Source organism: Leucopleurus acutus (assembly GCF_964270905.1).
Source record: "Leucopleurus acutus genome assembly, chromosome: 9".
In the NCBI taxonomy this organism is placed as follows: Eukaryota; Metazoa; Chordata; class Mammalia; order Artiodactyla; family Delphinidae; genus Leucopleurus; species Leucopleurus acutus.
The window spans coordinates 17,845,325-17,870,599 of NC_139144.1; the positions used below are offsets into that span (position 1 = coordinate 17,845,325).

The 25,275-nt window shown below is 39.4% G+C and overlaps 1 protein-coding gene across 2 annotated transcripts in view; it reads right to left on the reverse strand.

Annotated features, from left to right (window-relative positions):
* STARD3NL (STARD3 N-terminal like) overlaps nucleotides 1-25,275 on the reverse strand; it is a 50,106-nt gene that overhangs the window by 18,344 nt on the left and 6,487 nt on the right. Inside the window, exon 2 of one of the 2 annotated variants that reach the window (XM_082846198.1) lies at nucleotides 5,230-5,512. In XM_082846198.1, the coding sequence (XP_082702324.1) occupies nucleotides 5,230-5,454 (225 nt within the window). In that variant the 5' untranslated portion in view covers nucleotides 5,455-5,512. The remainder of the gene's footprint in view (nucleotides 1-5,229; nucleotides 5,513-25,275) is intronic. The other variant, XM_082846199.1, reaches the window with a different exon arrangement.

Consider the following 25,275-nt stretch of genomic DNA (forward strand, 5'->3'; position numbering starts at 1 on the left):
ACTGAGGAAACTTACCAATATCCAACATATTTTTTCAAAAGATTATTCCAAGTAGCCTATGGCAAAGAGGAGTCCACTACCACATGGAAGTTACCCCTCCTGGCTGAGAGAACAGGAATTAAAGCTGCTGATAACAGTTCAATAACTAGCCAGTAGAAAAGGGTTCTCTTCGGTATCCATATACTTTAAGAGACCCTGATTTCATGTTGCCTTTAAATATAGAAATCTAAAATCTACATTTCTAGCCCATCTTGTACTCTAAATTATTTCAAAATCTTCGTCATCTCTAGCACAAGATGTCCCAGATTCATCTTTAGTTTCACATGGAACCCCTTCCCAATCAGAGTTCTGCCAAAGCTGGTAACTGTTATTCTAGGCTCCATCCTTAGAAATCTTAGAGTCACTTTTGGATACTGGGGGTGATAAAATCAGCCTATCAACAGCCTATCAAATCGTCTGATATTTCTTCCTTTAGTATGTCTCTCAAGTTAGCTGCTCCTTTTCTACTCCTACCGCCTTCCACGGGGCTCCTTCAGCAGTTTCTGAGTTATGTTCTTATGGTCAGTCAGCCCGGAATTTATCCTAATCTGCAAACCACGGCCATTATCTTGATCCATTCACCAAATACCTGTTGAGCACCTAGTGAATGCCAAGTACTGTTCTAAACACAGGAAATACTCCAGTAAACAAAACAATATATCTGCCTTTACAGACCTTCCATGCTAGCAAGTGGAGATAGAGACACATAAGAAAATCAGTGCTACAAAGAGGACAGAAGCAGGACAGTGTGATGGAATAACAGTTGACTCCTTTGGGTTGGGTGGTCATGGAAGTCTTCTCTTCGTGACATTTAAACTGATACCAGCATGCTAAGTTGAAATCTACATCAAGATAAAGGAAATTAACCATTTCATATAGAAGGAACTAGTGTCAAAGTCTAAGACAGAAGAGAGCTTGTTCCATTCTGAGAACAGAAGTCTGGCTGCTCTGGGTGGGCCAGGAACAGAGGGTGGGAAAGGAAGTCTGGGTTGGCTTCTGGGGGGCTTTGCAAGCCCAGTTTCAGCATTTGGACTTTATGCTAAGTGCTCCGGTTAAGTCCATGAAGGGTTTTAAACAGAAAGTAACATCTGATTTATGTTTTTACTTTTAAGAGTCACTGTGGATTCTATCAGGAGAATGGATTTGGGGAGGGCAAGTGTGGAAGCAGGCAAACTGGTCAGGCACAGACAGGGTGCAGCAGTTTGGATGAGTAATAATGTTGGCTTGGTCGAGGGTGGCAATGGTAGAAATGGAGAGAAGGGATCACATTGTGAGTATATTTTGCTGGCAGATTTAACAGGACTTACTTTTAGATTGGACAGGGGGCATGAGAAATACAAAACAAACAAGCAAATCAATCAAGGATGATTCTTCACCTTTGGCCTGAGCATCAGGGCATTTTTTTTACTGATAAAGAAGTGGGTGTATGTGTCGTCGGGGAGCAATGTCAAGTTAAGCGTCCAAATCGACATAGCAGGTAGCTCGTGATGTAATGTGGAATGCGAGTCAGTGACCTCTGGAAGATCTCAAAACCGTGTTTTTCAATCTGCTCTAGAACCTATCTCAGCTCACAACTGAGGTAAGTCCAACACTTCCATGTAGCTCTTTAAGAATTTCAATTGTTTAGAACCAGGTTACCTAGGCAATTTCATTTCCTAGAGGCACTTTATTTCTGGCCAGGCTAATATTTTCTCTGCATCTGCCCTTGTCCCATCCAAAACACACACACACACACACACACACCTGCATAAGCACAACAGTCTTGCCTCAGTGCTTCTGTTCACCTCCATCTCGAAACCCTCTCCCTATTGGTCCCACCATCCAATCCTAGATCACCCTTCTATCCCCAATTCCACTCTTCAGATAATTCTAACCCACTGAACTCTCCCAGTGAGTTTTTGTCATCGTGGGTCATCACAGTTTAGCTATAGAACATAATGACAGTGGGGTAATAAAATCAGAATCAGAATCAGTAGGATAATAAATACCTGAAACATGAGTGTAACAATAGAGAGAGATTAATAACCAACTTGTTTTTTCTCTTTCTGGGTAGAATTTATTTAGCTAATAGTAAATGACATAATCTATAGTTACGTAGAGCTTCATAACTGCCACGGGGCTGTGGAATATATCTTTTTATTTGCTCCCCACAAGAATTCACAAGGAAGGCAAGACAGGCATTAGCTCAGTTAACTGACTGAGAAACCAAGGCTCAGAGAACTTACATGGCTTGCCTGAGGCCACAGAGTTGGCCATGACAGCTCTGGGACACATTAGAAGCATTCTGCCACTTTCTGGTACACCAGTTAGAAAATAAGAAGACAGGCAATGAGCACTGATAAAGGTCTTTCTTGAATCATAATCTCAACCAAAGTGTCAAAAAAAGAAAAAGACAAAGAAATCAGCCGGCCCAAGGTCTTCCAGCAGGAAAATGATCCAAGGTGCTCTTAGGCCGCTCCAGCTCGCCTAGGCCCTGCACACAAGGCTGGGTTGGCGCCAGTCAGCTCCCTGGAGCCAGGAGGAAAAGTGGCTAAGTTGGAAGTCATATATGAAGGCAAAATATTTTGGTTATTGTTATGATTGCATAGAACAGCTGGGTCCCCATACTCTTTTGACGGCCTAAGCTCCCTTTATGCTATTTCTTTCCTCTTAAAGATCAACAGTAGGAGGCAATACAAGATCATCTGTTACACCTCCTCAGCTAAACTTTAAGCTCATGTAGCTCTTTGTGGAGCTTACAACACCAGAATCAGAAGCCTATGTCTCGGCACTCGGTAAACGTATAGTCATGTGAAAATAACAGTGGATCCGAGTGATCAGAGATTTACAGAGACAGACAACAAAAGAAAAAGGGATGGTACAGTGTGTAATGAAAAACCCGGGTCAGGGCTGACAACTCAAAACAAATAGAACTAGAAAGTTAAATGTTTTCTTTTTTTTTTAAACAGTCCTTGCTAAGAAAGTCATGATATACTGTCAAAGATCGTATACTCTTTTTACAAATGGGGAAACTGGTAGTCAGTGGAAAAGTGAGGATAGAAACAAATTTCTTAATTGCTAGGTCTGGTGATTTTTCATTTATAAAATGTTGCATGTGGATGGCAACAGATTGCTTATGATGAACGAAACAGGGTGCATCCCACTTACTTCACTTCCATTTCAATTTCCTTGAAGCAGTAAGAAAGGAGGGAAGTGAGTACTGTAATCCCGTAACCCACCACGGCCCCATCCCATAGCTTCCCTAACTTAAGTGCACACTCAGTGGTCATATTAGTGGCAAACCAATGAATGCCTCGATTTTGTGCTGTCACTGCAATAATTTTAAGTGTGCTTCCTTAAGACTGCTGCTAAGCTTTCCTGTTAAAAGATGCATTTCTTTTTCATCTCTCATGCTACAGCTGCTGGTTTTGAAAACATATTACTCCTTTAAAATATATCAATTTAAATATATTCTTTAATGTGTACACATGGAACACATGGTTAAAAGAGACATTTTAAATTACTGTTGTCATATCACTGGCTTTTTTGGTTTGAAACAAAACTAAGGCATACCCACAATGCTAGATTAACAGAAGGAAAAATCTATAAACAGAAACTTAACAGTAGATTTGTGCTGCATATGACCTTGATTCTGGGAAAAATCTATCTTCTTTTGTTTAAATTTCTTAAATTTTCTAATATAAGTATATATCTGCTTTCATGAAGTTTTATTACTCTATTAGAATTTATGATGAAATTAAATGAATCCAATGATGTTAATTATTAAGAGTCTAGAATCTAGAACTAAAATTGCTGTTATGAATCAGAATATTAATCAGAGTTTAGATTAAGACATTAACTCTTTCTATCATGAGGCAAAATTAAAAATCATTTTCCAACAGGAATCTCAGCATCCTTTCATATTTTCTCTATTTTAATAAATTTCTTATAAAGCACCTAGCACCATGCCTAGCAAAGAGTAACCTCTTAATAATAAACACTAGCTAATAACTATTGCTTCCCAGGCCTTAGCAAATGTTTCTTGGAAATAAATGAACTGCTGGAAGTGAAGGAAACAGACAATTTTTGCTTGGGAGGAAGCATTCTGGAAGAGTTCACCTATTTGTTGGTAAGGAATGTAAACAGTCAAAGCCGAGGCTTTGGAGAAAACAGATATATTGGGTTAAATAAAATGTATTATTAAAATGAATTTTACCTGCTTATTTTTGTTAAATGTAGCAGCTAGAGAACTTACATGAGGCTTGCATTCTATTTCTATTGGATAGTACTGGTCTAGACAATTATTTGGCAATATAACCACATAAATTTGACAAAATAGAGACAAAACTTCAAATGCCTCTAGGATTTTTTTGTGTCTGTGGTATGTGGGCCTCTCACTGTTGTGGCCTCTCCCGTTGCGGAGCACAGCCTCTGGACGCGCAGGCTCAGCGGCCATGGCTCACGGGCCCAGCCGCTCCGCGGCATGTGGGATCTTCCTGAACCGGGGCATGAACCCGTGTCCACTGCATCAGCAGGCGGACTCTCAACCACTGCGCCACCAGGGAAGCCCTAGGATTTTTTTTGATAAAATATGAACAAATAATCTTTTGCAAAAAAATAAAAAATAAGGGCATGCAAAATCTTAAATATGGGAACTAGAAAGTAAATGCAACATTTGAAACATATTCCAGGAGCATGTTACATTTTTTAAAGCAGTGATTAGCAGTTTTTTCCTGAAAAGGGCCAGGAAATAAAAAACTTTGCCTTGGTGGGCCAGATGGACTCTGTCAAAACTACTCAACTCAACCACTCAGCACAAAAGCCAGCCACAGACAATATGTAAACAGATGGGCAGGGCTGTGTTCCAATAAAACTTTATTTATAAAACCAGGCCACCTGAATTTAGCTCTCAGACTGCAGTTTGCCAACTCCTGTTATAGAGCAAAACCCCAAGAATTCAACTTTCATAATTGCAGACACAGTGAATTTTAAACTAACCAGGTTCTTCTTAAATATTGATAATAACCATAAAAAAACAAGAAAGGTCCAAATCAGCTGGAGAAGACCAATGGTGCCTCATTTGAAAAAAAGATGAAATTCACGAAAATGAGACAGAAATGATGAGAAAACTAAGAAAACTGTTTTGTTTTGTTTTGTTTTTGTCTCTGGAAACAATTCGTATAATGTCATGAAAAAAAAAAAACCACTTACATTTAACTCTATTATCCACAGTAACGTTACAAATAAGAGGTCAAAGGTGACAAACAAACAGAAAGTCCTCCTGACATCAGATATGCCTTTCTTTTCCCTTCCTTCATAGGACTCAATCCTGGCCATGAGTTGCGTGGGGTTGATGGAATGGACGTCGCGCAGGGAAGCGTGCGAGCTCTGACTCCCCATGAGAGCGTTCTCCATGTCTTCTGGCACAGGGTTCATCCTGCAGAAGGGTTAAAGGAGCCCCTCTCCAACTTCACCATCCCTAGAGAGAAGAAATCTTTGGGGAATGAAAGAGAAACGCACGTTAAATCAGAGCCCACCTGATACCACAGTGCTACCCCTGCCCCGTGTGACTGCCTGTCTCACTAAGCATCAGGGTTTTTTAACTGAAGACATTTCTGTCTTGATGAAGATATAGAGAGAAAGAGAAATGAGAAGCAATTCTTGATGTTATCCATCAATACTATCAATACCAAAAAAGCTGTTATGGGAAAGACTGTCAGTAAAGAAGAATGCAAATTTATAGTAAGTAGTATACGGTAAAAACAGGCAGTTAACAACAGACAGGTGTGCCTGGAACCTGGAGCAAGCCTCTGGGTGACCCAGCCAAGCCAGCTCCCTTGCTGTGCCAGGGAGAAAACCTCTACAGTTCTGTCAGTGTCACTACCCATGGACTAGGAAAACATTTACTGAATAGCTTCCCAGAGAGCATGTAACCAGAACGTGTAAACCCACTATAAAAAAAAAATCTGTTTCCTAAAGAGGAATTGCTTTCCACCACAGGTATCTAATAAACCAAATTTAGCATTTCCATTACCTCTTAATGAATAAGCACGTTTCTGGGCCTCTTCTTGGAAAAGAAGTACGCATACCTCAAAAAGTTTACCATTAGTTTACCATTATAACCCCACTGATAATTGCAACAATCATAGGCCTATATGGAGACGCAGGACTCCCATCCCCGCAAGGCCAGCATGTGCTTCTATAATAAAAGGCTGGCGATCTGAATGATCTGATCTCCTCATGGGTGAGGCAAAGTCATCAAATAGAGAGTATGATGGATGGTATTTTTCTTTGCCAAACATTGTAGTTTCCCTTCCTACACCACCTCGCTCTATGGGAGGATTATATACCCCTGGCTCTACTGAATTCATGTGCCTTTCTCTGGCCAGTGTAATGTGGCCACTGTAATGTGTGTTACCTGCGTCCAGATCTTAAGAACCAGCGCATGGTTCACCCTGCTCTCCTTTCTGCCACAATGACTGACAATGTCCAGTAGAAAGAACATTTTCCAGGTGGGTAAAATACAATTTCAGAACATTGCTGGAATTTCCCTAAAGTAATATGGTCCCATTTGGTCCTATTCACAGTCCAGAACTCTATATCTTCACACTTGACCTTCAATTCTCTCCCTCCCCACACTCAGGAACAAAAGTCCTTTCCACATTTTCATACAATGTGGTGATTTAATGACATAGCATTTTTGAAAGCAATTTCGTTATGTAGTTTGAACTATGATACTTTAAAATAATCATACTGCTTGATCTAGTAACCCTACTTCTGGAAATCTATAGGAACTTAACTGTAGACCTTCAAGGCAAAAATTGATCTATGTCATTAGAGGCTGGGTCAGTGATTACCTTAGAGCAAGAGGAAAGGAAAAGTGACAAGAGGGTGCAAGCTTGGTCCAGTCCTCTTTCTTGGGCTGAGTAGTGCTAACACGGCTGTACTCACTTTTTGATAATTTATTGTCGTATCAATGATTTAAAGCCACTAGACTGTACAGAAAAATCAACAAATTCACAATTCAAACTGAGGACTGTTTTTAGGAAGAAAATCATTTGCAAGGTAATTGGATCATCTTCTTAGTCTCACCCATTCCTCCTTTCCTGAGCCCACCCCTCATGAATAAAAAGGACAACAAAGAAAAACACCCACCCCAGAAGTCTGAGGCTATTTCCAACTAAAAAACTGACATCATACAATGCTGTACACCTGACTTGGGAAATGAGAATCATTACATTATTTTTCAGACGTGTGTATATATAACTTCTAATTAGCTAGAATGTATAGATGCTACTTGCAATAGCTTCAATGATAAAGTTACCCACTGCACAGATTGCTCTCAGCAGCCTGACTCTAATCAGACTGATCTGTCTGGGACAGAAGCAAATTTTAAAAGGGAGGGAGAGCTTCCTTTTAATGTGTCAAGAGGAAGATACTTCTAAAGCCTCTTTCTACTCTACAATGATAGGATTTCATCCTAACCATGTCCTTCAGAAAGATTCAGTTCAAGTGTCAATTCCTTCAAGAAGCCTTTCCTGAAATGCTCCCCACATTCCAATCCCCACGCAAGGCCAAGTGCATCTCCTCCAAGCTCCCCTAGGACTGTGGATATGCCACTTATGGTACCGCTTACCACACTGTGCCTTAATTATCCACTTACTTGCCCGCCCTCCTGCTAGCTGGAGTGCTCCTTGGAGGCCTTGAATTTGATTTGCACATCCCTGTGTCCCCAGGGACTACCTCAGTACACAGCACACAGCAAGAACAAAACAGATATTGACTGCATAAATCCTGTCTAGCATCTAGCCCAGACACTAACGCCGAGCGGGCTCTCAAAAAACTCTGCTGAACTGAGGAGACCACACTGTTTGTTTCTGAAGAAAAGCTTGGATATTTTCCCAGATATAATATTGAAAGTATTAAATATCCAGTTCTTGTACTGAGTCCTCTCTGGGGTTGGCTTGAGGAAAGCTATGCCTCTCTAAAGAGGGTATTAAGTTCTGATTAGCTGTACCCCAGGAGACTGAATCTACAATGCAGGGTTTATTCCAACTATGGAAGAAGCATGGGGAGGGGGGAAGGTGATAAGGAGTGGGGTGGAGAATTATAAAATAAAGAAAACCATCCCCTTATCTTTTACTGGAATTTGTGTAAGGAGATGAGCATCCTCTTTTGTTATTTTGGTTTTTGAAAAAGAGATTCATATCATAATTGTTTTATCTGGATGGGTAACTATCCTCCTCTATATTGGCTAGCTATTTCTACAGTCATGCTGTGCTCACAAACTACCCCCAAACCCAATGGCTTAAAACAATCTACATGTGTTCTCAAGCTCATGCGTCTGCAGGGTGCCTGCAGTTCAGCTGGTCTAGTCTGGGCCCAGCTGGCAACTCTGCTTCAGGTAGTGGATAGCAGAGCTTGGCTTCAAACTGTGTTGCGTCTAAGTCTGCTGCCTGTTTGTCTTTCCCCTTGGACCAGGACTACGTGGGGAAGTAGTCACGGAGAAACTACATGTTCTCTTCACGGCAAATGGCAAGAGCACAGGAGACAAGCTCGACCATGTAAACACACTGCAATCTCTGTTCACATTCTAGAGGTCAAATATATCTCAAGGCCAAGCCCAGAGGGCATGGAGCCGAGATGTACATTCCATCCAAAGAGGAGCAGAAGGTAAGTGGACATTTGCTGAGAAATACTCCAATCTACCACAGCTGTCAATGCTCTAAACTAGGAGTCAACATACTATAGCCTGTAAGTCAAATATTGCAGGCTGATTGTTTCTTAATAAGGAGTTGTATTAGAATACTACCACATGCAGTCCTATGGTTGGTATCGATTGCTATGGACACTTTCACATGAAGACAGCAGAGGTGAACAGTCACAACAGAGACTACATGGTTCACAAAGCCTAAAATATTTCCTTTACTGCCTGTAGTTTTCTAGAAAGGGAGACTGCTGCTTCCATCAGCTTTTCAAAGGGGAGCCATGTGAGATGTAGAGGTTCTGTGTTATAATTAGCAAAAGTAGGCTGATTGATGAATATTAATTTTTCCAATGCATGCTCTGATTCTGCAATTAGCAAAAACCTGTAATCCAGTCTTATTTTTCCACAGGTGGCTCTCGTGACACAGCACAGCTCAGGCACAGATGGTCTTGTTGCCTTACCTGAGGGCCACTTCAGCAGTACTTACAGCCCAAACACACACAGCTCTCTGCCGTATTCTCTTCCCTTAATCCCACACTGCTAGAACTGGAGAAAAATTCTACCATATCTATACTGGTGGCTTCCTAAATGATGATACCCTCTGCACGTGGGAAAACCCAAAAACCTGAAATCCTTTTGCTTCCAGAAAGAATAGCTTACATCTTTGAGATGTTACTACTGCACTGGTCCCCAGGCTGGTTTAAAATTATCTTAGCAAAGCTAAGCCAAAACTTCAGCTCCATCTGCTTCAGCACAGAATTGATACCACCCAGATGGTAAACAGCAGCTGCTATAGCGCAGTAGCTACCACTGCTAGCATTTTACAGAAGTCCCACAGTCTCTCCTGGGAGAAGTGGAAAGGGCCTCTGGACACCTACTGGGGCGGCCAAACCAAGTCTCTCAACCCAGGCACCCAGCCTTCTCCTCTGTATTACTTCCGGCCACAGCAGGACACTGTATGTTCTCCTCCAAGAGAGAGAGAATTGAGAATAACAGACACTAAAAATATTTATCATCTTTTCCAAAGGCCAATGGAGCAGATTTGGCTTACAGACATGTTTTGCTTGGTCTTGTACGGTGTTTCTAAAGATCTTGAACTAATTGCTAACATTTTAAATAATGATCTTTCATCTAAAATTCCAGATGTCTAGCTTCTCTGGAAAAGTTAAAAGACACAGAATAGCCAGGCCTGCATTCCCTTACCATAAGAATAAAGCCAAGAAGATGCTGAACTCTTTAGATGGAGCCCGCACTCTCCACTTGGCCTCAGCCTCGACCTAGCCTGGAGTCATCTGAGTCTGCCACTCTGATCTATTCCCCTGTCGTCTGACAAGCAAAGAGAATCCTACACCTGCAGATTGTGTCTCTTCTTGTTCTTTCAAAGCTTTCTTCAGGGACTTCCCTGGTGGCGCAGTGGTTAAGAATCCACCTGCCAATGCAGGGGACACGGGTTCGAGCCCTGGCCCAGGAAGGTCCCACATGCCGCAGAGCAACTAAGCCCGTGCGCCACAACTGTTGAGCCTGCGCGCTAGAGCCTGCGAGCCACAACTACTGAGCTGGCGAGCCACAACTACTGAGCTGGCGCACCACAACTACTGAAGCCCGCGTGCTCTGGGGCCCGCGTGCTGCAACTACTGAGGCCCATGCTCTGCAACAAGAGAAGCCACTGCAATGAGAAGCCCACGCACTGCAATGAAGCCCCGACTCGCTGCAACCAGAGAAAGCCCGCACTCAGCAATGAAGACCCAGCACACCCAAAAATAAATAAATTTAAAAAAAAGCTTTCTTCATCTATGTTGCCGAAATTATTCTCGCCTCTGAAGTAAATGTTTGCTTACAGATGAAAAAAACCCAAAAAGGTAGCAGCTGAGGCCTACGTAGATTATATAAGGACACACCCATCTGAGGGATATTTCAAGATATATCTTAGAATTAAGACTCGGGTCTTCCACTTCTGTCCTCTCCATCAGATTCCTAGAAGGAAACAGGAGGGACCCTCTCCATCAGATTCCTAGAAGGAAACAGGAGGGACGTCAGAAGGTGTTCAAATGGCCCCTGGGATGCAGTCATTGGATTTGTCCCTAAAGACACGAGCTGCCCCAGCTGTGCCCACTCTACCCCGGGTCTGGGTTCCTCTGGGGGCAAGAAGCCCCTCAATCTGACTCTCTTCTTGCAAGGTCCACCACGTGTTACGAGACCTGGTTTATGATGGTTTTTAAAAGCTCTGTGTAGAGCCCACAGTTTCCAAAATGAAACAGCTAGAAGTGGAGAACGGGAATCGTACGTCAGGGAGTAACCTGACATTTACAAACATACTTTGCCAGTATGAGAAAGAGGCATGATAACTAACAAACACAGATGCTTTGGAAGTAAACATGCAGAGAGAAGAGAGAGCTGTGGGAAGGAAGCTAATCCACAGCAACAGAAACACATAATAAGACAACCTTCCTATTCTAAAGTATGAGAGAAGGAAAGTTCTGCATGCCTAAGAAGACCTGGGAAATCTACACGTCAGATTCAACCAACTATTCAAACTTTCATAAATTAAAAACTTTTACTTAGTGTCTTCTTAAATGATCTGCTTATGTTTTTAAAACATCATAAAGTTGGTTTGTGGTAAAGATGTTCTAAGCAACAAAAAAAGGTATGATTCATCATCCTGGACTTCTTCATGGTACTGATGCTATAGGTATGTCCATTTTACCTTGGAAGGTAAAGACCTGGTATAACTCTGAGGAAAGTGTCTTTAGAAAGCCTGGCAGCGGCTGAGGTTAGGGAGTTGATGCATTTGTGTAACATTCCAGCTTCCTGGGCTGGAGAACTATCACGATGAAGCACTACAGGAAGGTTAATAAAATCAAGATCAAACAAACCTGTCTTTGGCAAATGTCCGCTACCATTATGTTCACATTTCAAAACAGCCCTGGCTTACTTTATGCTTTATGAATTACAAGTTAAATAGAATGTCTAGAAAACATTTCTAAAATCTAGACTATTGGATTGAATTTTAAACCACCTACACATCACATCCAGATTAGTAGTTGTAGCAATAGGAAATTACTGGATAAAGAAATATGGAAAATAAAGTTATTTTAAATTAATAAGTAAAAAAAAATGTTTTAAAAGCATCTAAAATCACCCAACCAACTGTTTGGCATTACTTTAAAGAAAAAACTTTGAATCAAGGAATCAAATTTTTTCCAGCAGATTCCTATTGATTTTCCAACTGAAAATGAGTGAAATGTTTTAAAAAGGAAGAAGAAAAAGATCTATGTGTATGTATGAAACTCTGCTAGGCTTTTTATAGATTTGCCCATATCATCAGGACTACAATGGGGAGAGAATGTTGAAACAATTGAAATAATACTGCCCTCTGAAAGTTAAACCATAAAATCTGCACATAATGAATCAGAGTAGATGTGCTCTGCCCTTCAAGAAGCAAAACGGCTCGTAGGCCAAGACATAAGAACGAAGTGACAGGACATATGTTCAGATCTAAAGAGGTGAAGAGGGAATGTGCCCATCAGAAAGAGGGTGGGTCAGTCCCGAAAATACAGGAAAAGGAGTGTCACAAGCAAATGGCACCTGTGCCCAGTCTGGCACTCTTCAAGTGGGGACACCTTGTCTGTTTGATTTTAAGTATCTTCAATCCACTGGCCTTCCTATTCCTATCATTAGTGTGATGGCATCAGGGTATCATCAGTGCCTTTTGTCACTGAACAGTTTAATAATTCCCTACATGCCTCCCACAACCTTTCACAATTCTGTGCTTCTTATTAAAATGTGATAGGGAGACAATAGAATGGTCAGCTTGAAATAAATATCCAGTCTACACGGCAGTTAACGGTGTTCACTGGAGATTCTGAGATGTAAGTTTACCCATGTGAGAAAGAGCCACTCTCCCTTGGGCTCTGAATACACAAGCCGACAAATGAGGTTTCTCAGTTAACAAGAAAGATGGCTGGACTCAAACCTAATAAAGTCACCAACGTGATGCCACTGAGAAGCTTTTCGGGAGATAAACGTCTGGACGTCTCCTGACGACCCTCAACGGGCTTATCGTACAAAATTGCTCTTTAGGAGCTTCTAGAGATATCATCCAGAGACCATTTTAGTGACGGTTAGCCACCAAAAAATATTAGCATATTCTGTATATAGTATGCAAGTGGTAACGTTTCAAAAGAGAATTATATAAAGGTTGTATTCATCACTCCAGTATTCTTCCAATATCTCTTTATAAACTTACATATAATTATCAATAATTTTCCTTAAGTAGAATTATTAAGTACATGACAGTTACCAAGCTCAACGCAAAGCTATAGTAACTGAACTTGATTATGCAACGGTGATCCAATATTTGCTTATTTTAAATCTGACTTGTAAGCATTTGGGTATGATTACGAGTTCATACTCAATAAAAAGCAGGGGAGGGTACACAGTTCAGCTAAAGATTTTTAATAAGTACACAAAAACTTCGAAGACTCAAGATGTATAATTAAGTTCTGAGGATTTTTATATATATACTCTTAACTAAGGAAGTATAGCTAATATTTGATATTTTTAAATTTAAGAAGTGTAATACGTTTGAAATCAGGTTTAAGATTTACCAATCAGTATCCATGTATTCCTTACCAGAAAGAACAGAAATACAAAATGCATCTTTAAAAACGAAGAAACTAAAAAAGAGTGGATATATGTATGTGTATAACTGATTCACTTTGCTGTACACCTGAAACTAACACAACATTGTAAGTCAACTATACTCAAAAAAAAAAAAAAAAACTAAAAAATTGCAAAAGCTTACTTAGTGATAGATTATAATCAAAATGGGAAGTTTTTGAAGATTACTTTTTAAAATCTACTGAGTATTTTAAAGATACAAACATGGATACAGATTATTTGAATACTGTAAGTTTTTTAAAGATAGATAATTATTTTTTCAACCCTACAACCATAGACTATGTGTTATTTTGAAGATATGCCATGTTTACAAAATTGATCATAAAACTAGACTACCAAAAAAAAAATCTAGGGCTTCCCTGATGGCGCAGTGGTTCAGAGTCCGCCTGCTGATGCAGGGGACACGGGTTCATGCCCCGGTCCGCCACATGCCGCGGAGCGGCTGGGCCCATGAGCCATGGCCGCTGAGCCTGCGTGTCCGGAGCCTGTGCTCCGCAACGGGAGAGGCCACAACAGCGAGAGACCCACGTACCGAAAAAAAAAAAAATCTAATTCAGTAAGCCTTGCAATTAGGAGCTAAATACAGAACAAATAATGCATAAAATAGAAATTTATAACATAGTTGTATTTTCTAAAACTACTGAGATAAAAATATTTTAAAATTAAAACAAACTATTTAGAAAATAGTGACAGTGGAAAGCTGTCAAAGTTAAGCTTATTATCAAATTCACTTCCTTAAAGTGCTCTAATTACTTTTCAATAAAGAATAAAATTAAAGAATTAGGCATTTAAACAACAAAGTTACAAAAACTCTATCCCCATGGGAAAAAAATATAAAAAAGAAAAACAATGGGTACAATTAATAAATAAATCCAAAAGAAGAAGAATAATTGTTCCAATCTGAAGAATGAATACAATGTTATTCATTATATTAAACCCTCTACTTTTGCACATGGATGAACATTTCCACAAATTTAAAAAATATAAATAAACCCCCAAATTAGTCTTTTAAAAGGGAACATAGGTAAACCTAGATTCGGGAGGGGAGATTAGGAAAGGAATACAATGGGAGAGCTTATTTTTCAAAGTGTAAGTGATACTTTATACTAATCACATTTGAAAATCATAAAGAAAGTCCATACTCTGAAAAAATATATATATTACATCAAGAAGACATAGATCGCCTGAATAGAATGAACCATCCCCAAAAGAAAAGTGAAAAAGTTGACAAAGAATTACCTAGCAAAGGAATGAGAGTCAGAGAGTATAACAGGTATTTCAAAATTTTAAATAAAAGATAAACAAAATCCTATAAACTGTTCTAGAACATTAAAAAGAAAGAAAAGCTATCTATCCTATCGTTAAATAAAGCTAGCATAATCCTAACATTATCTGACCAAGAACAAGAACAAAAGAACATAAGTACAAACCTATCCCACCTATTAACATACTATTATATTATGTAATAGTGTATGCCTTATATTAACATATTAACAAAATCAATAGCTTCCTTACACTGAGACTGAGTCAGGCTTGGTGCTGAGTACTTAACATACATTATGTCATTTAAGCCTCACAATAGCTCCCACAAGTAGGACCCACATATTAGAATGTATTCCTGAAACATCACAAAAATAAGTCAAAACTCATATTTAAAAAAAAAAAAAAAAACTAAACCTAATCAGAAGGCAAATATTTCTGTTTACCCACTGAAATGTTTCACTGCATTTCGAAAGCACACATGAACACAACTTACAACTTATTTGAGCCAAAAAGCTTTGAAATTATGTATGTTTTGACTACTGTTCATTTCCGCAAAGATATCCACTACCTTCCACTTTTCTTAAAATGTGTCTCTCTCAAGTCTCTTATTCTCCAGGCTTTGAAAGAGACCTAGGGAAAAATATGTGATATTGCAAAAAACACCACAGTAAGCTGAACAAAAATGGGCAACTGACAATCAGTGTCGGGAGACAAGGAACAACCGGCAAACAGGAGGGGGGCGTATGCCCAATATTCCAGGGCCAAACGTGTGGACACAGAGGATACTGTTATTTATCTGAAGAAGCCAGAAACGTTAACTGTCATAGGAAATTTCCAAAATATTAAGCATTAGTTCAATTAAAAAAATAATAAAAACACTGACGGCCAAGGAAAACTCATTACCAATAAGCCACTGTGGGGCCTGTACTTCCCTAAGCTTTTCTGCAAGGAAAAACTTGTGTAAACCAAAAAATATCTACAGATGATAAAGATACCATCAAAATTCAGTTGCAAAAGGATAAAACTATTAACCAGTCATTCAAGTACATGGAGAAAGAAATCTACTTATCAAAATATACTGAAGATTTTATTAAAAAGCTAACAAAGCAAAATCGTTTGTATGGTTTACATAGTAGAAGAAATTGTGGTAAATAACACATGATTTTAGGATGTGGAATTCTTTCTAAGACAATCTACAATGGAAAACAGAACTGAATACGTAAAAATCAAGTTTCTCTATTCAAAAACATTAGAAGCAAAACAAGAATATTGAAAGACAGATAATAAAAACCTTAAATCCAATTAGAAAAATGGGCAAAGCAAGTCAAGGTACACTAGAAAAATAAATGTATTGATAAACTAAGGTAATTCTCACCCAACACCTGTAGATTTTTTAGGGGATCAAATTAAATTTATGAGATCATTTATTAGTTTCCTGGGACCTTCAGGTAGAGCTCAAATTCCTTAATCTTGCCTAACCTAACACATGGCCTACTTCTGCCTACCTCTCCAGAATCATTTCACCATACTACAAATCACAAGCAGTTCCCTAAAGGAATCACATTCTCACCAACCCCGGCTTGTATTTTTCTCCCTACCTTGAGTGCTACTTTCCTTATCTCTATGACTCTTAGCCATCCTAATAAGCCGTAACTCAAAGGTCACTTTCTCAGGGAGGCTTTTGCTTCCCCTCATTCTTCTACACCTCTCTGCCCCTATCAGAAAATAGTGTACACAGACATCAATCATGCTGCCTCAAGATTATTTTCAATCTACTTTAGATAAAAACAAAATAAGACAAAACAACAAAACATCAAAAAACAAAAGAAAACAAAAAAAATAGCTTATTCGGGATGTTGTGATTCACCTGTTTACCAATCCCTCCATTCTAGGCAGTTGGGAGTAGGAAGAAATGAGGAGGGGGTGGAATGCTTTTAAAATACCACCAAAAACATAAAACACTGTAAAGCGATAAAACACTGCTGAGTGAAATCAAAGAAGATGAAAATAAACAGAGAGCTGACCATGTTTATGGGTTGGAAGAATTCATATTGTTAAGATTTCAATTCTCCCCAAATTGATCTATAGATTCAACTCAATCCCAATCATAATCTCATCAAGCTTTTTTGGTAGAAACGGATAAGCTAATTCTAAAATGTATACAGAAATGCAAAGAAATGAGAATATCCAAAGCAATCTTGAAAAAGAACAAAATTGGAAGACACACTACTTAAAGATTTTCTATAACACTTCAGTAAGGCAGTGTGGCACTAGCAGAAGGATCAACAAATAGATCAGTGGAACATAAGGAAGAGTCTAGAAACAGACCCACACTTATATGATTTTACTTTTGACAAAGATGTCAAAGCAATCCAGCAAGAAGAGAAAGTATGATGCTGAGACAACCAGATATCAAAATTGAAAAAAACCATGAATCTCAAACCCTAACTCAAACCATGCAAAAAATAATTCAAGATGGATCATAGGCAAAAAAGCTAAAAATATAAAGCTGATATAAGAATTTGCAGGAGAATATTTTTAAAACCTTTTTGTAGGCAAAGATTTCTTAAGAGAAGGCACAAAAAGCCATAATCATTAAAAAAAAAAAAACAAAATTGTGTAGGCTGTGACGAGTTCCCGCGGGTCAGATTGGGTGACTTGAACATAAAAATGAATAATGACTGTAATGCTGGAATTTATGTTGGAAAAATTAAGAAGTTCCATGAGTCCATCGTAATATTGCAAAAAAAAAAGAGAGGGTAGAAATTCTCCTTTACAGGAAACAAATGTTAGATTAAGAAATGTAGAAGAAATTAATAAAATTAGATAAATCAACGGTTTGTAAGCCCCAGTTGGAGTAAGTGATTCGGGCAAGGATCTTTACTGGATGCTTAAAATTATTAAAACATTGTTGGGGAATAGGATATTCATAGTCTCAAAGTGTAACCCCTCAGAATATTTAATAATTTCACTGGGAATAATATGACTTTATAGTAGAGAGATCTGGTAGTCTCCACCTGTACCAAGTAATCAAACAGCATTACCAATATTAGAACAAGCTGACATTATATGCCTTTTAATGTGATACAGTCACAAGTATATAACAACAATTATGATGTTCCCTTGCCAAAAAATGTTTAGCCTGAATTCAGCCATAAGGAAACAAACAAACACAGTAGGTGGGACATTTTACAAGACAGGTATTCTGGAATTTTGAGCGAAGTCAACATGTTGAAAACCAAAACAAGAACAAAAGGTAGGAAAGCGGTGTGGATACTCTTCAAACATAAAAAAGCATAAAGAGCCACAACCATCAAATGCAATGCAGAAGTCTAGACTGAATCCTGAATTTAAAAAAACCCAAAAAACCCAAAAGATAATGCTACAAAAGACAGCTGGAAAATTGATTATAGTCTAGTATTCTGATTATGCAGGAGAATTCCCTTATTCTTAGAAATTCTTAACCTCTGAATAGTTCAGAAAAACATAAGGACATAAGGACGTTTTGGGATAGAGTTGCTCTATCTATCTATCCATCCATCCAGTATATATAAACATGTATATATGATATAAATATATTTAAACATAATAAGTATATAGTATACATATGTGTATGTTGTGAGTGTGTTTATATAAACATGAATAAAGACAAATTTTCACTGCAAAAATTCATTAAATTAACTTTACTGTAAGTATGAGCTACCTTTAAGAGCAGAATAAGCAACTGGAATCATCTTAGAAAACTTCATAAATCATCCTATAAAAGAGAATGCATGTGGAGTTTGTACACATACCTCTGTGTAATAATTCCTATGTATGTGACAATTTGAGACACACTGATAGACTCAAAGGAAAACCTATATAAGATTTCTGGGCATCCAAATCATTCTGCCCCTAATAAAACTATCAAATTTCTTGGACACAAATGGAGATTGGATGAACACTTCTAAAGTGCTTGTGACTGCAGACAGGAGTCATTCTGTCTGGATTTTGAGCCAATACCAAATACCTAATAATAGTCTTTTGCTGTTGTTGTGTCGTCACAAGGCTTAAATGAAATAACGGAGTGCACACCATGCAACAGTTTGGGGTCTCAAGTTTGCTCCGGTCTTTAGTGAAAATGTGCACAAGACATAACTTTACTGTAAGCTTTTAATGGCCAACTTTATCCTTCACTTGTTCCGTATGTTAGTACTTATACTCTTCCCAGACACCTGGGGAAAGATGGATCTTTTACAAAGCATCGTCCACCGAGGCTTGTGGGCACCATGTGTTGTTTTATTCATGCAGCTGACTTATTCCACTGGGACCTACATTTCAACTGCACTCCTTTCTTTCTCTTACTTTGCTTCAAGAATTTAGAACTCCAACTCCATAGTAAGACCTCTATGTATTAATTCCATGGTTTTATTCTTAATACTTATGTTCCAGGTGTCATATTTTCTATTGTTGTTCATATTCATTTGGGAGGTAATGAAACATTTTATTCCATCCTGATAAGTCTGCTCACTCAGCTGCTATGTGTTCTGCCCTCCTCCCCCTCGACACACATTAAGGCTCTCTACTCAAGCTCTAGGTCATTTCTTGCAGTCTCATCTCATTTAACAATTTCTGTTAATATCAACAGATAAAAGTAATTGTGTGTGCATAAAGAGAAGTTAAATTTTGACAGCATGTTTCAAGACTCAAATTTATTTAGAAATTAGCATCAATGACTTGGAAGAATTAAAGCAGAAAACAAGTATGTGATGGTGTTTTTAAGTCACTCCCCTCACAGACACTAATTTATCTCCCAAGCCCAAACCTGTTCTTATGGCAACTTAATTTCTAAGTGACCTATTTCTATAGCAATATTAGAAATATTAGTGAACTTTTATTTGACATATAACATAGAAATACTAAGATTTAAAGATAGCTGGGTAAATACATATTGATGTTTTCATAATTTATGAGGCAAATCTAAAACGTTTATTAAGAAACTGAACCTGGATGTATACTATAAGGTTTAAAAATTGCACTTGATAATTTTTGAAAATTCAAAGTTTGCCGAGAATATACCGCATCTACTTCATTTACTCCACAAATAGGCTTTGAACTACCAAAAACATATCAGGTCCTCCTCTGAGCACTGGGGATGCGGCAATGAATAAAGCTGAAGGAACTTTCTCCCCTCACAGAGCTTACCTTCTAGAGTGCAGGGACACAGGATAAACAAAGGAGCCTGTAACCGTACACTGCTTGGTCTGGATGAGCTCACTGAGGTCATTTACAGGTGAACAGAGGTAGAGCAAGGACTAGCAGGTGATAAGGGAGAGACGCCACAGGCAGTATCAGAAGAAAGAGCAGGGCAGGTGGAGAAAGAGGACAGGCACGGGCCTGAGCGTGGGGTGGTGCGGGCCAGGCAGGAGTTCAGCAGGTCGTTAGCTTCCAGCTTTGCAGGAGCCGACAGCATGGAAGAGCAGCGGGAGGTGATAACGGAGAAGTCAACAACTTGGGGCGGCCTTGTGGCGCATCAGAGGCCACAGTAAAGATTTTGAATGAGATGGGAAGACACTGGAAGCTTTTCAGTAGAAGAGAAGGCTGATGCAGCTGAAGCTTTAGGAGACGCTCTGGCTGACAGAAGCACAGAAGCGGGGAGCCCCTTTAGGGGACTATGGCAATAATTCAGGAGACAGAGGACATACTGCCTTAGTAGATGAGGGTGGTGATAGTGGTTGGTTCCAGACACAGAGCCAAAAGCAGTAGGGGATGGGTAGGGCATGGGATACAGGACAAAGGGAGGACTAAAGGAGAGGGGCCAGATTTATAGCCTGTGGGAAGGGAGGGATGGACTCACTATTTACTGAAAGGGAGAAGCTACAGGAGGGGCGACTCTGAGGGAGAACATCAGCTCACTTTGGACACATGGAGTATAAGATGCTTATTAATATCTAAGTGGAAATAAAAGTAAGCAGTTGGATATGAGTCAGGAGTTCAGGGGAGAAATCTGAGAGAGAAACAGAAAGGGAGTCAACAGCATTCAGACGGAAATTATTAACAGCCATGAGACACAACAGAAATCAGAATGTTCTCCTTTCTCTCCATAAAAGAAGAAGGGGGAAAAAACCAAAGAAAGTGCATCTACTTGTAGAACAGAAAATAATTATGAGGCGGGCCCTATTTAAATCCTCTAAGAGTTCTCATTTTCTTAAATAATAAGCATTGAACACCTACAGAATGTAAAACTCCAAGCAGATATTTTAAAGGATCCAAAAGGTAATGCAAGAGTTTCCCTGCTCTCACAAAAACTTCCAAACAGTCAAGGAAGCAGATATATAAATACTACAAGGGAGCGACCGGAGAGAGGGGAAAGAAATCAAGTGTATACTCTTGACAATAACCATGCCAGTGGGATGTCGCTTGGTCCAGGGGAGGATGGGCCAGCTGGACAGAGGAAGGTCTTTTGACAATGTATATCTGTTCTTCCAAAGATCATAGGTTGGCAAAATGAAAACAGGCCACACAGTGGTCAAAGTCATGTTGGGTGGTACATGTTGTTAGATCACCCTGCAGGGCTCAACAACTCGGTAGCCAGTTACATCACCAGCACTGGTTGAGTCAGATGGCTGGAATGTTATAGCTACACCTCACCATTTTTCAAAAGTCTCTCTCAAGATGGCCTCTGGCAAACAAGAACACTACTTTATTTGTCTCTCATCTTTTTCAGAAGCTGCTGTCAAGTGGCCCGGAATCACTGGAACAACAAAGTTACTATAGCTACCTTCCTCCAGCTTCTACTGTCTCTCTCCAGCCTCTGATTCTCCTCCTAATAGATCTCTTCTGGTGCTCAAATTGACTTTGCAGCTTGTTAAAGCTTCAGCTTTAACTCCTACACTCAAATATTTTCGCCACAGCTTACCTGGAAACTCCTTTGTCTTAATCTTCCCAATCACAGAAGCTACACATAACCTCATTTTCCTTCATGAGTCAGTCTTTTCCACAAGTCAAAAGACTGCTGATTTTTTTTTTGGTTGCTGACTGTCTATCATTTTCCAGGACTTTTTTTTCTTCCCATAGAACTAAATCTATTTTTAGCTTTCCTAAAAATCACAAAAATACCGAATGGTTATTATGGAGTTACCACTATTTTTCCCAATTTTAACCTCATTAATACTGTCAACCAGTCAACCATCAGCTGACAGTAATTCAGAGGAACCATGTTGCTCCTTAGTGCATATATTCTCATGAATATTTAAACCTTCCTCTTAGAGATGTGTTGCCAGCCTTGGCAATAATGGAATCAACATCATATTACTATCTAGACAGATGAAGGTCCCTCAGTTAAGAAACTTGAAATATATTCCAGTGCATACAAGGACACCTTTGCACTATGTAATGCCACTTCTTCAGTACTTACTGCAAGCAATTTTCCAACAAACGCTTTCAATTCTCAGGGTGGAACTGATGATCTTATTGATCTAGATCTGAAAATCAATAATATCTCAAGGCAGTGAGCTCACTGCTCTCCTAGGAACCATAGGAAGGTAGCTAAAGGTATACAACTTGTTTTAGTAACTGTCTTTCTTCATCTCAAAGACTAGAATTAAGAACGTGGGATGAACACATTCTTAGCAGGCCTCCCCAGACCTATCTTCTCTATGCAGAGAAAACAGAAGCTAAACTATAAGTAGCTAGCTGATGAGCAAACAGCAAAGCCAAGGTGGATATTTAGAGGCAAGATGCATTTCTTTTTATTCAACAACACAAGACTCCTTCTCTGGCAGGATAAGGGTTCCTGCAAGCATCGCTCTAGTTGTCAGAGCCATCCTCTACTCACTGCTCCTGTAGTGGCTCTACAGCTGGTAGAAGTGGCACACTAGTAGCAATGCTAGGGAAGATGTAACATCAACTGCCCCCGGAGTTATCTGAGGCCAACTTCGTATCTCACAAACTAGAGCAAGTCAATAAAAGGGAAGGCCATTGGCATGTTTGCGCGGGGGTATCTACCAACAGGCAGAAGTTACATACGTTATCTCCCATAATTTGAGACATGGGTAAAACACAGTTCTTTAAAAAAATCACTAATCTCTACCGTAAGTCAAGGTTTGAGGTTCAAAGCTTGGTGCATGTGACTTGGAAGGAAAGTCAATCTCAAATCTTGATACTGAGATTTAAACCAGTACCCTTTCCTCCTTCTTCATCAGACTTTTTAGGTGGTCACAAAGGAACACAAAGCCTTGAGAGATCAGCATCAGAGGACTTTATCAATCTAGCTTGTGCTTCAGGAAACAGGATCACAGAAACAAAGACCACTAATTATAAGAGTCAATACAACTACAAGCTAATATATCCAGAAAATAGAGTATGAACTACAGCCTAATAATGAGAATGGGCTGGGAACACATGTTACAGAGGCAGAGGATATCACTAAAGTAAGACCTGTTTAAGCTCACAAGGTTCTCAATAGAGGTTTGAAACTAGCATGTCTCCAAATAATTGCTCTCAAATTATTTGCTCTCAAATAATTAATAAGAAATAAACAATTACAAAATCAAAAAAGAAAATTTTAAGAATGACTTAAAAATACTGACATTGATGTATAATATATACACACTACCTATAAATACTTCACAAATGTTTAAGGTAAGAAAAATTAACCAATAATAATCAGTAAGATCTCGTTTACACCTTGTATTAAGACAATGTGTTAAATGTGATTCTGCTACTGGCTCTATCTTCCAAACATTATATTCTTAACTGGTGACTGTGTCATTCCTCCTAATAGCTCTCATCAGTCTTTTCTATGGTTTTCCCAATCAGCATTTATCCACATTACTCTGTAATTCAGTCTACTATCTGCAAAACATTCTCATGCTAGCTTTTCTAAAATGAAAGCCTGAATAAACCATTTCCTCCCTCTACTCAAAACTCCATTTCCCTCACACCCAGGGCTCTAGATGTACTAACTCATTGTTGACTCCCTTGTCCACGAGGTGGCTGCACCATCCGTGCCTTTGTCCTAATACTCCTTCTGCCTGGAGTGCCTTTCCCTCCAACTGCCAAATGATTAACAGCAATAGAAGCCTATTCATTGCTCAAGGAAGCTTAAGGATCACTTCCTCAATGAAATCTTCTCTGATCCCACTGATATATTATCTTTCTTTACCAGCACTTCTAATCTTTCATATGTATTTCACATATTGTTTACATGTCTTATTCTCAGTACTATACCAAAAGCTCCTAGAAGACATTTCTGTGCCCTTAGCACCTAGGGAAATGCGTGGCCATGTTTTAGGCATTCAATTTGTTTGTTAAATTCATGAATTACAAATATCACTGTATAAAAGTATGGAGTCTAGGTGCTTGCTCCCTGAAGTTAGACAAGTTTACACAGTTGTCTGGAGCTCTAATACATTATATTAAATAAGCCAAGGATATTTCATCTCCGATTACTGGCACTGACAATGTAATTAATAAAGATGCTCCAACCTCCCCAAATTAATGTGGTCATCACTTTTTCCTACATATTCTGAATTCTATTTAGTGAAGTCCCTCTAACAACACACTATATTATAAACTGATACAAATATATGGAAAGAAAGGGAAGAGATCACTGTATGAGTGGGAACCTACCAGACTCCAGTGAATAAACTGCAACATATTAAGTATCTACCCTATGTAAAACACTATGCTAGATGCCATGGGGAAAAAGTGAGATGAGAAAGACTGTTCCCTATCCTCAAGTAAAATACAGTTTTATAAAGGAGGTAAAATGCTTATACAAATAATTAGAAATTAAAGCCTAAGATAGCTATAAGTCTAAAGGACCAAACTTTAAGTTCTTGTGGCTAGAAAAGGCTTGATGAAAAAGCTGGCCTAGAGCTTCCCTGGTGGCGCAGTGGTTGAGAGTCCGCCTGCCAATGCAGGGGACATGGGTTCGTGCCCCGGTCCGGGAAGATCCCACATGGCGCGGAGCGGCTGGGCCCGTGAGCCATGGCCGCTGAGCCTGCGCGTCCGGAGCCTGTGCTCCGCAACGGGAGAGGCCACAACAGTGAGAGGCCCGTGAACCGCAAAAAGAAAAAAAAAAAAAAAAAAAAAAAAAGCTGGCTTAAGAGAAAATGTATGGCTTCAGAAGAAATGAAAAGGTGACATATAGCAAGGAAGAGGCAGACTAGAGGAAATTAAAAACAAAGGAGGACCAGGAACAAGTTCTGGAGACTGGGCCACAGTGGGGGAGGGGCCCACGTGAGGGAGTCTTAGGAGGTACTGGGGACTGAAGGACAGGACAGATCTGGAGGCCATGAAAAGTCAGCATAAGAAAAGGAGTTTGCTTTTCACACCAGAGCAGGGGCATGATGGCACACAGGCTCAAGGAAAATGCTGCAAAGGCCAGCAGAATTCCATCTGCTACTAAAGCAGGCAGACAGCCTGGTCTTACCTAGAGACTGAAAACATACTCAACTGCTTACTGGCTGTTAAAAAGTGAGGTATGGTTGTGGTTCATTTCTCCAGGATATAGCCACTGAATTCCAGAATTTATGTTTTCTCAGTGTCGTATAAGATATGGGTTTTAACACCTGGACAAGCAGAGGTCATAAAAGAAACTGTTATGAGTGATGCTGCTGGAG